Source organism: Tinamus guttatus, unplaced genomic scaffold (assembly GCF_059628265.1).
Source record: "Tinamus guttatus ecotype Peru unplaced genomic scaffold, ASM5962826v1 Tinamus_guttatus_pri_ptg000307l, whole genome shotgun sequence".
Lineage (NCBI taxonomy): Eukaryota > Metazoa > Chordata > Aves > Tinamiformes > Tinamidae > Tinamus > Tinamus guttatus.
In genome coordinates, this window is record NW_028288841.1 from 3584544 (window position 1) to 3598687 (window position 14144).

The 14144-nt window shown below is 56.8% G+C and overlaps 1 protein-coding gene across 1 annotated transcript; it reads right to left on the bottom strand.

The window, feature by feature from the left end:
* Positions 1 to 2386: 2386 nt before the first annotated feature.
* On the bottom strand, positions 2387 to 5570 carry FEZF2 (FEZ family zinc finger 2). The gene is made up of 5 exons (XM_088528256.1): positions 5364 to 5570; positions 4181 to 4993; positions 3960 to 4094; positions 3728 to 3860; positions 2387 to 3367 (listed from the first exon to the last, which is right to left on the bottom strand). Exons 2-5 carry the CDS (start codon positions 4952 to 4954, stop codon positions 3108 to 3110), a joined length of 1302 nt encoding a protein of 433 aa, XP_088384382.1. The 5' UTR covers positions 4955 to 4993; positions 5364 to 5570; the 3' UTR covers positions 2387 to 3107.
* Positions 5571 to 14144: the final 8574 nt, after the last annotated feature.

The following is a 14144-nucleotide window of genomic DNA, read 5'->3' on the forward strand; positions in this document are numbered from 1 at the left end:
AAGCCGCAGAGCTGAGGAGGAGCCGTGCCCAGCAGCTCCCGGGCACCTCCCCGCCTCCAGAAAGGAGGACGCGAAAGCCTCCATTCTCTTTTAATTTAAGGCACCTGTGGGGCTCCCCTTCTTGCACCAGGGCGCGGGTGAGCTGCGAGCGAGGAGCTCCCAGCGCCTGGGCGGGACAGCGGGTGCGAGGGGCAGACGCGGGAGGTGGGGAAGGGACGAAGCCTTCGGGCGCCTCGCAGGAGCGGGGGGTCCCCGCGCCCCGACGGCTGCTCCGCGCGCAGGGCGGCCTCGTGCGCGGCACGCGGGGGGCGGCGCGGAGCGGGGCGGCCCCTGGGCCTCGTGTTGACTTAAGCGAAAGTGCTAAGCCCTTCCTAAACCTGAGTCAATACAGACTTAAGCCAAAATTGTTATTAACGAGCTCTAAGATGATTTAATAGCCTCCTCCGGGCGAGTCCCGTCCGCAGCGGGGCAGAGGCGGCTCCCGATCGCAACAACCTGCGCGAGGTGCCCGGGGAGGGGGCTGCAAATTCCCCCGGGCTGTGAGGCCCGGGGGGCTGCGAAGCCGCCGGGGTCCCTGAGCAGGGGGACGTGGCAGCGCGTTTCTCTTCCCCCCGTCCCAACGGGGCGGCCGGGCCCTGCGCTCCACCCCCCGGCGGGGCCTTTCTTCTCTTCCCCACCAGCTTTGAGCAGCCCTGTTTCAGATTGGCCTTTTTATGTTTGATATAAAGAATAGTTGTTGGCCAATTCCATCTTTTCATCGCTGCTCTCCAGGCCCGGGTCCAAGCGGCTTGTCAGATGCTCATTAACTCCCCCTTTGGCTCTTTCCAGTGTGTCTCCTAAGCTCATTGTGCCAAGAACTAGCGCTTCTTTCTCTTTACACGGCTCCCTTTCTCTGCTCCATCAGGGAGACAAATTACTTTCCAAAAGGGATCGCCAGGGATGGTTTAATGAGAATTTCTCTAGGGCTGGCCGTGGAAATCAATGTAGTTAACATTCGGTGCACTTAATTGGACTTTTCTCTTCTGCCTCCTTCAAAAAAACTCTGAAGCTATCCTGTTAATCTCTCATTTGTAATCAATTGTGTTGACTAAACAAAAGTCTAGGTCGTCCTTTCTTCCTGTCCCAGACAATCCTTTGTTGCCTCTAAATGCCTCATTCTTGAGTGCTCCTGGTCGTGTAGATGGGTCCGATTGTTGACAGTTCATTATTGCGCTTTTGTCCATTTAATCTCCCTCGCTGTGTTTTGCATGTGCATGCCTTAATGAGCTCCGCTGGCAATTAACATGTTTCTAGCAGCAAACCGGTTGCTCAGACGTTTGGAGAGCGGAGTGCAGGGAAAAGGGCAACGCGGCCGCTCCCCAGCGCGGGGCTCCGGGCCCGGCGCCCCTCACCGCGCCGCGGGCCTGGGCGGGGGGGGGGCGGCCCCGCGGTGCCCCCCCCCCCCCCCTTCCCGCATGGAAGCACCTTCAACTCCCCCTCTCCCGCCCGCCGCTCGCGCTGCCGTGCGCGGGTTTTGCGCGGGTTTGCGCTGGCGGCGGGAGCAGCCGCGGGCAGCAGAGACGGCTTGGGAGGGAGGAGGTAACAGGAGTGTGCGGGGCTGACGGGGCCCCCGCAGAGGCAGCGCCGGGACAAAGTCCCGCTTTAAAATCAACGCGCGCGTCGGGGAGCGAGGTCTGCGCCCCGCGCAGCGCGGAGCAACGCGGGGTGCGGAGGAAGCGCCGCTTCTCCCCCGCTCCCCGGCGCGGCCCCATCGCGGGTCCCGCCGCGGGGGTGGCAGGTCTGTCCCCGCGGTGCCGCTCCCGTCCCGTTCGCAAGGGCATGAGCAACAGCCCCTGTGCTGGAGGGACTTCGCTCCTCGTGAGTGACTTGTGTCAACAACAGCAGCATTAAAAAAAAAAAAGGAAAAAAAAAGAGAGGAAAAAAAAGGAAGAAAAAGAGAAATCCCTTCAAGACGCAACTCTCCACCTCGATCTTTCAGCGAACGCGGGCAGGATCTTTCCCCGCTGCCGGGATCAGTGAGCGCCGTTCGCTGCACCTCACCCGGCCCAGACCATCCAAACGACACTTTGGCACTTAAAATATATATGTATAATAATAGCAATAATAAAAAGCAACTCGAGCGAGTGTGCAGATGTAGGGGATGAGGCTCCCTTTCCGCTCCCGCTGCGGCCCCGGGCGCCTCCCGCTCCGCCCGGCCTCGCTTCCCCCATGCCGCTTAAGTCCCCGATGAACAGGGGACAGGCGAGTGTCCCCTTAGCGCGTCCCCAGCCCCTCGGTGTCGCGCTGCTTCCGCGCCTCGCTGGGAGCCTCCAGCCCGCGGGGGTAACATCGCTCCTAACGACGTGGCCGGAATAGACACTCGCGCATTAAAAACGGGAGCCGAGGGGACGAGAAGGGAATATTTAGTGTAATCCAAGTGCTTGATTATCCATATTCTGATCAAAAAGAGTTTCTGCGGCCTGCTGGGAGTGATTAGATTAATGTAATGCGGTTTGAAGGGCCTGTGTTTTCCCCTCTTAATTTGGGTCATTAGTCGGGAGGCGAGCGGAGATCATTTCATCTGCATGCAGGGCAGGACGGGCGCTCAGGGGAGGCTTCATCGCGTCTTAACGAGGGGACCCCGCGAAGCGGCACCAGGAAGCACCGAGCGCGGAGGCGCCGCCGCCTCCTTCCCTCCCCTGGATCCCTCCGGGCTCGGGCAGGAGCCCGGGACACGAGGGGACAGCGCCCATTTGAGCCCGGTCCCGACTCGGGCTGGAGCCCAGGTGGGAAATGAGACAGCTACGAAGGGGCCGCTTTATTGTCCCATGATATAGATATAGTTATATATATATATATATATTCCTCACTTATTCGAGCGTACATTTAAAATGGAGATTTACAGACACGCGTGAGGGGCGTTGGGGGCCGCCAGCCCCGCGCCCTCAAGGGCCGCTCGGCTCCGCAGCGCAGCGCGGCGCCTCTAAATACGATTCCTCTTATGTACAAGTGCGGCCGGGAGCGCTCGCGGCGGAGCCCGCTGGGGAGAAAGACAGCAAAAAAAAAAAAAAGCAAAGGCTGCTTTGGATAAATAGTGCTGGCCTGAAGGAGCAGGTCCGGGGCGGCCCTTAGCTCTGGCCGCTGCGCGCAGGGTCCCGCGGCGGCAGCGCTGCGCTGGAGACGCTGTCGTGCAACTTTCGGACGTGCTTCTTTAAGTCAAAGTTTCTGCAAAATCCTTTCCCGCACGTGACGCACGTGAAGGGCTTCTTGTCGTTGTGGGTGTGCATGTGGAAAGTCAAGTTATAGATCTGGTGGAAGGCCTTGTTGCAGATGGTGCACTTGTACTGCTTCTCACCGCTGTGCGTCAGCTTGTGGTTCTTGTAGTTGCCTGCGGGAGGGGACAAGCGGGGGGGACACGCAGTTACCCGGGGGTGCTCTGGCCGCAGCGCGCACAGGTAGGACAGGGGGGCGCTAGGAAGTGTCCTCGTCCCCCCTCCGCCCGCTCGAACTTGTCACACTCGGTGCGCGGAGCAGCGCGCAAGGGGCGCGGCGCAAACGCGGCGCAGGGCGAGCTTGGTGACCCGCGGCAAATGCGGGGCCCAGGATTAGGAGCGGGGCCCGGCACCGCTCACTTAAAAAGCATTTAAAGGAGAAGCGCGGGCTGGCCCCGCTGAAGGGGCCGGTAATTGGGGCCGCTCTGCCCGCGCCGCAATTAATCCCCGCTAATGACGGCCCCGGCCCCGCTCACCTTTCTGGTGGAAGCCCTTGCCGCAGAACTCGCACACGAAGGGCTTGTAGCCGGCGTGGATGCGGATGTGCGTGTTGAGCGTGGAGCTCCTGTTGAAGGCCTTCCCGCACTGCGTGCACTTGTGCGGCTTCTCCTGCGGGACGACGGGCCCGTGAACGGAGCGTTAAGGGAAGGGTTATTTTTTTTGAGGAGAGGTGGGAGGTGCAGGAAAAGCGGTCCGGCCGCCACCTACCTGCGTGTGGATGATTTTGTGGCGGCACAGGGTGCTGGCCTGGCGGAAGCCCTTCCCGCACACCTTGCACACGAAGGGCCGCGCGCCCGTGTGCACGGGCATGTGGCGCGTGAGGTTGTAGTGCGCGTTGAAGACCTGCGGGGCGAGCCGGGTTACACATGCCGGAGGGAAAGGGGGGGACACCCCGAGCACCCCCCCAGCCCTGCCCGCACGGCCCTTACCTTGCCGCACACCTCGCACGTGAAGTTTTTGGGCTTGCCCTCGGCCCCGCCGCCTCCGCCGCCCAGCTTGGGGTGGCCCTTGGGGCCGCCGCGCTCCGCCGCTTCCTTCATCACCTGGTCCAGGTGCCCCGGCAGCCGCTCCTTGTGCGCGAAGGGCGGCGGAGGCGGCGGCGGAGGCGGCGGCGGCAGCTTCTCGGCCGCCAGCCCGGCCAGCTTGGCGTTTTCCAGCAGGAAAAGCTTGTGGTGCGCTGCGAGGGCGCCCGGCGCCGGGGCGCCCAGCAGGCCCGAGGGGAAGAGCTGTCCGTGCAGCAGGTCGGCGGGGTGGTACGCGCCGTCCAGGTAGTTGAAGTAGTAGAGGGAGCGGGGGGCGGCGGGCATGGCCCCCGCCTGGTGAATGACCTGCGGCTTCACGAGCCGCCCGCCCGGCGGGCCCAGCGCGAGCTCTGCCTTGCAGCACACGCCGCAGTTGGCCTTGCACAGCCCCGCGCCGCCGCGCGCGCTGCTCTTCCAGAGCTCCGAGTAGTTGAGCAGAGTCTTGGGGGGCACCTCGTAGGCGAGCGGCGGGATGGGGATCACGCAGGGCAGGGGCGAGCACAGGCTCGGCGTCTTCTTGTCCGCCTCCGGCCCGCCCGGCCGCGGCTCCGGGGCCGCCTTGGGCTCCGACGTCTTGGCCATGATGCGCTCGATGGAGAAGGCGAGGCTCTTGGCGGGGTTAGCGGCGCCGCCGCGGCACGACGCGCCCATCACCGTCCCCAGCGGCGCCGAGCTCGCCATGGCGCTGCGCCCGGCGGGACCTCGCTCCCGCGCGCGGCTCTGCGCTCCGGAAAAGCCACGGGACAAATCAATTTAATAAGCACCTTGTTCTGCCCCCCCTCCATCCCCCCTACCCCCCCTTTCCATCGCCCCCCTCCCTATTTACATTCAAATGAACATAGCCAAGAACAATGGCACGGAGGGTACCAGATTACCGCTCATTAAGCGGAGCGCGCCCAAGGAACATGCAAGCCGGACCTTGTTAGTATTAAAAACCACACACAAAAAAAAAAGAAAAAAAAAAGAAAGAAAAGAAAAAAAAAAGGCAAAAAAGCACCCCCCCTCCCCAGCCCAGCGTCGCCGCTCGCCGCGGTCCGGGGGGGACAGGGGGGTCGGGAAGTGAAGTTGGGCTCCCGTTGGGACGCGTTACCTTTGCCCGGCGCCGAGGAGACGCATCCAAGCAGCGCGGCGTGGCCACAGTCACATTTTGATAGCCAACATCTTCCCGAGCGTCAGATCCCTGTCTCGTACATTTAAAGCTGACATCACATGAAGTCACTTGGAGCAGAATGACATGGGAATGCCACCATGGAGCTTCCCCGAGCCGAGGCGCCGGGCTGGAGCGCAGTGGGTTGGGGCAGAGAGAGGAAAAGCAGCCCCCCCCCTCTCCCCTCTCCACGCACAATTTCCTTCCAGTTTAAGACGCACAAAATCGCTCGTGTGCGAGCTGGGATTTTTCCCCCCCCCGCTCTCTCTCCCTTCTTAAAAAGCAACTTGCAAAGCAGAGGAATCGTTTTGCATGTGGCAAATTAGAAGGCAAGTGCGATTCACAAGTTGGGTGGAAAAGAGCGCTCCAGTTCTTGCCGGGGTTACAAGAGCCACTCGGAGTGAGCGTGAGGATTTTTTTTTTTTAAGAAGGGGGAGAATGATTTTTTTTTTCCTAAAGCAACTACCACGCAACCATGCTCGAGTTATTTTGGCAACCCATCTGCAATCAGCTCCGTTGCAACCGAGCTGGAAGATAATTAATAAATTGTCACTTATCTGCGAACCTCCCCAGCATGTATAAATTAATAGCCAACCCATTAATTAGGACAGTGTATTAATGTTAATTAAACTAAGTTTAATTCCACCCCCCTCCCCTATGAGGGTAGCTGGTGATTAGCCTTAAATAAACGCGGAGAGAGCCGAGTCCGAGGTTTTCGCTGCTAAGTAAAAATAAAATAAAATAAACCCCGCCGCCGTGCGCTGCGAACGCGAGGTTGGCGAATTGTCACCCCCCAAAGCGCCCGACTTTCTGGGCGTGCAAACGGGTGAATATCCATCCCCTTCCCACCTTTTTCGTGTTTTTGTCCCCCCTTTTTTAATATATATTTTTTTCCTGTTCCTCTCCAAATCGCGCCTGGCTGCGGGGGTCTCTCCCGTTGCTTCTCCTAAGGAAACGGGGGGCTGCAGGACTTGCGCGCAGCGCGGAGCGAAGGCGCCCGCGCGGAGGGCGCCCCGTTTCCAGCTGCCGCGGGGGGGGGGGGCCGCGGAGACCCCCCCTCGGCCCTCGTTATTCAGCACAAGCGGTTTCCCCGCCGCGACTCGGCGCGATCCCTTCCCTTTCACTCGCAGCCACTATAGCGCTGCGTGGAACCGGGTTTTGTGCGTTTCTAAAATAAAGAGGGGGATTATCCGGGGGAGGGATGGGGGAAAAAAAAAAGGAGGGAGGGGGCGCAAAGGGTTTAGCTTGAGCCTTGAGGTAAAGCAAGCGATGAAAAGGGCCGTATATATTTTTTTTCCCCCGCTTTTCTAGCCGGCCTAAGAAAGTTTGGAGGAATGCGGCGCGCGGGTGACAAAGCAGCGCCTCCTGTCCCCGGGTTTTCCACCTGCGGAGCGCAACGCGCCGCCGAAACCCACTCGGCAGGAGGCGGCGGGGGGCGCCCGGGGGTCTCCCGGGGAGGGGACCCACCTGCGGGAGCTTTTTTTTGGATGGGGGGGGTCTCTCCGCTTGGAGCATCAGGTGTCGCCGTCCCCAAAGAGCCAACCTCCTGGCTCCGCTGCGACAGCAAGGGGAGGCGGAGGGAAAATGCCCCATTTTGGGTTCTATTTTTTTTTCTGTTCTTTTTTTGGTCGTGGGGGGTGGGGGGACACAGAGGGAGGGCTGCGGGACAGCTCAGGGTGCGGAGAGCCCCGTGCCCGCGGTTTGGCCTCCGCGGGGCTCCGCTCGCTCCGGGGCTCGCTGCCTTTAGCCAAGTATTTAATTAGCCTCCACAAACTTCTTTTCCTCGCCTGCAGATTATACTGAGTGGAGGGTTGGGAACTATTTTACACCTTGCCACTCACATGTTAATTAATCTCTATCTAACCCTAATTGCAGTTTATTCAAGCACCGCTCAACAGCTCACCCACACAATAAACACTGGGGCTGCTTTTATCCATATTACTCCCCGCTCACACGTTGAGTAATTAACTCCAGTACCAACTAATAGTGCAAACAAATATTTTCTGTAAACGAGATGATTTCGGGCGGGATAAAAGAGGGCTGCGGAGCCGGGACCGGGAGCTCCCTGGCAGCTTCCCCGCGTTGCACTCGCCCTTCCCAGCGTGTTTTCTGCCTCGCGTGTTTCCCGGGCCGCATCCTGCTCCCTCCGGGCCCAGGGGGAAGGAGCCGCGGCGGGGGCGGCTGCGGCAGCCCCGGGCCCGCGGGGGAACGAAGGCCGGAGCCGCTCCGTATCCCGGGCCGTGTCCCGGGCCGCTCCATGCTCGACGTCGGGATCGCGGCTGAGAGGCGCTTCCCGGGACTCAGCATTTTCATTGAAATCGCAGGTTTAGGCACAGCTGGGGGCCGTCTCCATCGACTCCACTTGTGCCGACCCGGGAAGCGCGTTAAAAACGACGGAGTCGGATAGAGCTGCTCCAGCCGCTGACCGCAGCTTCTGCGGTGGCTCCCGCCTCTCCCGTTTTAACCCTTCACCCCGACACTGGGATGCAAGAAACGGTTTGAGGATTTTTCTTCCCCCCTTGGAAGGAGCTTGCGGAAAACCTCCTCGTCGCGCTCGCCCTTCTCCTATTTTTGCGCCACAGCCTCCCCACGCAAACGAGTGGGGGTCCCGTCCCGAGCGGGTGGCGGGGGCGCCGCCGCCCGCCCCGCTGCAGCGCCCGCTTCGCCCGCAGCCCCAGCGCGCCCGGCGGGGGGGACACAGCGACCCCCGGCTCGGCTGCCCCTGCCCGCAGCCCCCCGTGCACGCGTGGGGTCCCGGGGAGCGGCGGGACCGCGGGCCCGGGCGGCTCCGCTGCTCCCCGAGCCGCCCTCGGCGCGGGGCGTTTCTGCTCCGCTGGCAGATAACTTAGGATCCCCCTCGTTATTTAACGTGGCAGCTGCTTAAACTCCGCAGTGGAAGCTGCCGAAAGTTGTTAGCGTTACGCTCCGGGCTCCCTCTGAAATGGTGGCTTTGATTTCTACGCCGCTTTGCTTGTTTTATGGGGAATTTTTATTCCTTTCGGGGCCAGCAGTGCCGCGGAGCCCCGGCCGGTGCCGAGGCGCTGGGCCGGAGCTCGCTTTGCAACGGGCGCAGGCAGAGGGTGGTTTTTTTGTTGTTGTTTTTGTTTTTGTTTTTTGGGGGGGTGCATATTTTCAAGCAACGAAAGGAGCAATCGGAGGAACCAATTTGGGAGCTGAGGGAAGGAGGGGGACGGGTCCTGCTGCGCAGCTCCCTTAGCCCCTGTGCGAGTGCAAGGGCTGGTTAAGGAGAGGGTGGCACTGCCCTGCTTCCTCCTGGGGGATTTTGGGGCATTTGCGGGGGTTTTACGGGCCACGTGAGGGGTGTCTGTGTGGGCACCCTGCCCAGGGGTGTCCCATGGCTCTGGGTGGGCACTGCAGGAGCTGGGGGGGTCACCCCGCATCATGGTCCCCAGGGCCTGCACGGGGGCTGCTCTTGGCCGGGTCAGAGGCCCTGGGTCCCTCCAGACTAGAGCTCCAGCCTGTCCACTGACTCATGTGCCTATCGCTGCATCCATGGAGGCAGGTGTTTGTTTTTATTTTTTTTTTTAAACAATATTTGGTGTAATTAACATTTTGGCATGACGTGCCACGGAGCCAGGTTTTGGAGCACGAATGAATTGCAGAGCAAACATGGTTAGTGGGGAGCTCAGACATGCTGACACAGCATGGCCCTGCTGGGTGGCAACTGGTCCCTTGTCACCAATAGCTTCAACGTTTTTAACGTAAGGCTGATTTTTTAGGAGCCAACCTGCCTCTAAATCTGCTTGAGATCTGTCCCAGCTGCAGCAGCACTTGTAGAGGGTAGAGCTAGAGCTGCACGAGGAGCACCTTGATGTCGACGACCTGACTTACGTAACGCTAAAAATGGCAACTTCTTTCTTGCCACTTTTCCCTCCGCGTACGCTGCGAGTCCTGCAGAGCTGCCAAGCAGACGCGATTGAATGAACTCCTTTTCTCTGCTTATTCCTCCTTCCGCAGCGCGGGGAGCGCGAGCCAGAGCCTATTCTGGTTCGCCTGTCAACAGACGTCTTAACCAGCAGCTCCATCCCGACGGGGCCTCAATCCCGCTCAAACCCACTGGCCTGGCAGGAGCGGGAGCGGGAATGTCCTGTGCCGTGTGGCAGGGCTGGGACCTGGTGCAGGACACCCTCGTGCCACGAGCCACAAGGGCCGGGAAGGGCAGCGGCCAAGTGCGGAAGGAACGGGCTGCTCTTAACCTCCGTGTTAAAAACAGTCATTTTATCTCATTTTTATTTTATTTTTATTTTTTTAACATCAAAACAATAGAGCAATGCTGCATTTCATTTTTGAAAAATGAAGCCCAAAGATACCCACTGCTAATGTTTTGCAATATTGTAATTTTTCTTTTTGAAAGAGAGGGAGCATTTAAATGTTTTTTTATTTCTGTTTTTTTTTTTCCCTTATTTTCTATTTAGGAGAAAAGGTGGGAGGAAGTAGAGAGAGAGAATATAATGGGGGGATGGCCCTGTTCTCACTTTCCTACTGAAAACATTTCAGAAAAAGGAGCAAAAAGCAGTGAAAACGGGAAGAAGCCCACTTCGGTTTTGTGTTCATTTTCATCCCCTTTTTTCACTTGAAAACATAGCCAAAAAAAAAAAAAAAAAGTGGGCCAAACCCCACATGTTTTGAATTATCCTCTCCTTAATGAAATAGAAAAATGTTTCATTTTCAAAATTACTTGCTTCAAAAATGAATAGAAAAAAAGTCCCCAAAGCCAAAATCAGCTGCCGTTGCCTCAGTCGTTTTGCAACTCACTCCCCAGCCAACGCTGACCCTGTTTTTCTGGTTGGGATACGCCTTGGCCATGGTCCGTGCTGCTGGCCTGGAGGTCCCCGTCACAGACACCGTGTTCAGCAAGGGGCAGCGTTACCCGGTGTTGACTCGTGAGGCTGACCTGGACATGAGCCCCTCGCCATGGCTGGGACAGGCACTGCAGAGCCCTGCCAAGGTCGCGCTGCAACGAGCCAGGCCGCTCGTGTCAGGAATCTCCTCTCCTTTTGGTGCTTTCCAGGCCGGAAGATGCCATCCAAAAAAACACTGAAAAAGCGCCTGAACAACCAGAACCCAAACTGAAAATCCAGACCTTGTTATTGCAGGGGGGAAAAAAAAAAGCAAACTTCAATGCTTGACCCAAGTATTCCCTGAACATTCAAGAACACCCACAAATTCTGTAAAAATAGCGGATAATTTATTTATTTGATTCAATTACGAGCCTAGCTTGTGATTTGGGGTGGGGGTGGGGCTGGAGTTAGTGATGCTGAAGAACTAATTTAGTGGAAAAACCCGTGTGCGTCGTCAGCTCCGTGGAGCAGGGCAGCTGCGTCGGCTCTGCCTCCAGCGCCCTGCGCCCGCCGGCTGCTCTGGGACCTTCTGGGCTCAACTGGGGACCCTGAGGCCTCTTCCACTTCTTGCTAGGGGAGCCCTTGGCTCCTGGTCGAGGCGGGGATGTGACGTGGAGCCCTGTAGTCATCTCTGGGATAGGTGAGGAAGAGCATCTCCGGCCAAGCGACATGGAGCCCATGCGTATGGAGGCCTCATCCTGTGCCTGCTCCAAGGACGTGGGTGGACTTTGAAGAGTGGAGCCTGTCCTGAACAAAACGTCGCTTCTGAAAAACAAAGGTAGGGTTTTCCTTGCCTGCTTAGGGGCAGGAGCTCTGGGCCAGCTCCGGTGAGGACTTAATTCTCGGGTGACTCCCAGGCCGTTGCGCGGCCTGGAGCGGGATGGGAGAGACGCGCGTTGGAGAGGCCGGCTTGCTCGCAGGCCTGCATTGACCAAGGGCAGATGTGCTGCAGGGAGCCCTAGCTGCACATCAGCTGCTCGTCCCTCTCCTCCCCCTCGGTTTATATTCCCGGGTTGCCTCTGGTGCCGGGGAACGTGGCTCTGGGATGTGCTCTTGTCCCTCTGGGGTCTGCTGAGCTCTGCCTCTGACGTACGTTGCCAAACCAAACCCACAATCTTTGCTCTGTCAGCCGGATAGGAAAAAAAAAAACCCTTCCCCGTCATCCGAGTTCGCAGCCGAGTTCGTTTCAAGCCTTGGAGCTATTTCCTCCTTCCTCCTCAGTGACAGCCTGGGACAGGCCCCCGGGATCCGCTGCCTTTGGAGCTCTGTCTCTGCTGAGAACGGTCCTGGACGGCGCGGCCTTTGTTCCCCACAGCTGTCGTATCCTCCAGGATCCGCAACAAGTCTTCGCTGTGCAGACCCCGGCTTGTCAGTCCCCGAGCTGATCTGACCACCTGGTTTGTTTTGAATCGGACACTTGAGTCATAACATTTCTGTTGATTCCAACAACTGTATTCCTTGCATAGAAAATGAGCCAAGATGGTCTAAGGCGGGGAGAGCAAAGCTTGTCGCGGTTGTAATTGCTTTTGCTCTTCCAATATCAAATTTTACAGAATAATCAAAATCTTATTTTTGTACTACTTGACTCTGTTATTGACTTAATCTTCTTAAGTGCTCCTATTATTCCAGTGATTTCATCGTTGCATGTTGATTTTAATCTTTTGATCTCCATATTAGCTACTGCCTGCAACTAATTTGTTGCTCAGTGTTTTTCTTTGTTTTGACCTGTGAGGCATTTTCCTCATGGCACACAACTCTGCTGGCAGATTGCATATAATCTCTGCACTTTTTTTCTCCCATATTTTGCATAGTTACAAGAAATGCAGATTTACAACTTGAAATGGAATATGCATCTTTTAGAAAGGCTGGGGAAAATATCAATTCATGTTTAGCTCAAGAGCCTAAACAGGCTTGAATAAAGGAAATACCGTTGAATGCAGCTGCCCAGGTAGAGGTGTCACACAGGCTTTTTAGTCAGGCAAGTTCAGCATCGTTGGCGACTACCAAAGCTCCAACTTATTTTACATGCAGCCAGATATCAGCCAGTTTCTGAAAGCATTGCTAGACCCGAGACCAAGGCGGCCGACTTTTGTGAATGGTTTGAGGGAACTTGTCTAGCGCCTCGGGTGAGATGGGATGCCACCAAGCACTTGTTTTGGACAGGAACTGGGTACTGATGGCAGAAGAAGCACATGAGGTGAATTAGAAATACGGTTCCCATCCCAGCTGCCTCTTCTTTGGCTGTTACATGAGTGAGTGCTTCTCCCCTTCCTTGTTTAAATTGTGCTGGTTTATTTGGGCCCTAGTTTGCTTTATCTTTTTCTTTTAAAGCTTAGTGAAGTAATAGTTGCCTTAGGTTTGCTGTGATTTTTTTATTTTCGAAGAATGCAGCCTGAACATTGACAAAATCATCTTTGCTTTGCTGCGTGCCTCTTTATGCTTCTGAACACCAGTTGTCTTCTAATATTTTTGACGTTTTGGTCACTAGAGAGGCAGAAAAGCAATTTCTAAGATGCCTATGGGCCAGAAGACATGCATTACAGCAGAGGGGAAAGAATCTGTTAGTTGCTGAAATATAAAACAAATTGGATGAACAGCTGCTGACACTTGTCAGTCAAATAGTTGATAGCATTTTCAGTCTCCACGCCACATGCTTTAAGTAAGTCTGTCAAAAAAAGGATATTTTCACTGGACCTCCCTGTAAATATGAGAGAAGTTTTGGCCTGATCTATCATTTAAAATTTTGCTGGCAGAAGAATGAAATCTTCCTCTTTCGCCAAAGCTGATTGACATAACTGTTCCGTCAGACTTCTCCATCTAGGTGCTGTTGTGCTGGCACAAATGTCTTGGACTGACGGAGCTCGTTCCACTTGAGCAGTTGGTTTTCGCTAGACCAGCAGAAGACCTTTGCCTTTGCCTTTGCCTTCGTCCAGGTTTGCCGGCACGTTCCCACCTCATCCTGCCCGGGATACAGCGTCAGCCTGCGGGAGCGGGAGCCCTATCCAAAGCATCGTCTGTGGCCAGGAGGGTTTTAAGTCTGGACTTATGTTGTTCATATGAAACCAAACCGTTCTGGATGTGACCTTTCAGAGGGATTAACCCAAGCCAGCACTTTCCACTTCTTCCTCGTGGTACTGTAGTGCGATTCCTGTGTAGTTTGGGATTAACAGCAGTGGGGACCGGGCTGCTGCACGCTCCTTTGCTCGACCACAGGCTGCAAGCTCTGCACCGTGAGGTTAAATGCTGCTTTGCAGCATCGCCTGCGCACTAGCTCTTCTCCCCACTCACACTCAAGTGTGTAACACCGAGCTCATCCCTCACGTCCAAACTCCTTCAAGGAAATGTTACATCCTTGCTTTGGACATGTGGCCAAGCCTTTTATCTTTAGGATTGTTGCGGAGGCTCTGAGGGGGCTTCTCTGGGGTTGGAGGACATGTGCAGAGCGCTGCAGGATCCCTGCTGCTGACAGAGGCGCTCACACAAGGGCACCCGTCAGCCGCCGTCTCGGGGAGGCGCTTGGGTGCGTTAGCGACGCGCAGCCAGGGAGCAGCTCCCGAAGGCTGCGCCCACACTCTTTCATTCAAAAAACTGAGCAGGGCTCACTATTTTGAAAGGTGGCAGGTGGAAGTGGGCTGTGTTTTTACCCAATAAATGTTTCATGTTAAAAAAAAAAAAAAAGGCTGGAGCCTGTTGCAGAGCAGAATCAAGCTGTTTCTCTAGCTCCGCTCTGCCCGGCGGGGAGCAGAGCTGCAAACCTGGGTCTGCCCCAGGCGCTCTTCACCGCCAGCCTGGTGGCTGCTCCAGGGAAGGCTTTCCCAGGGCATCCTCTTGAGCTGTTGCCCTTCATATAAATACGTGGGGT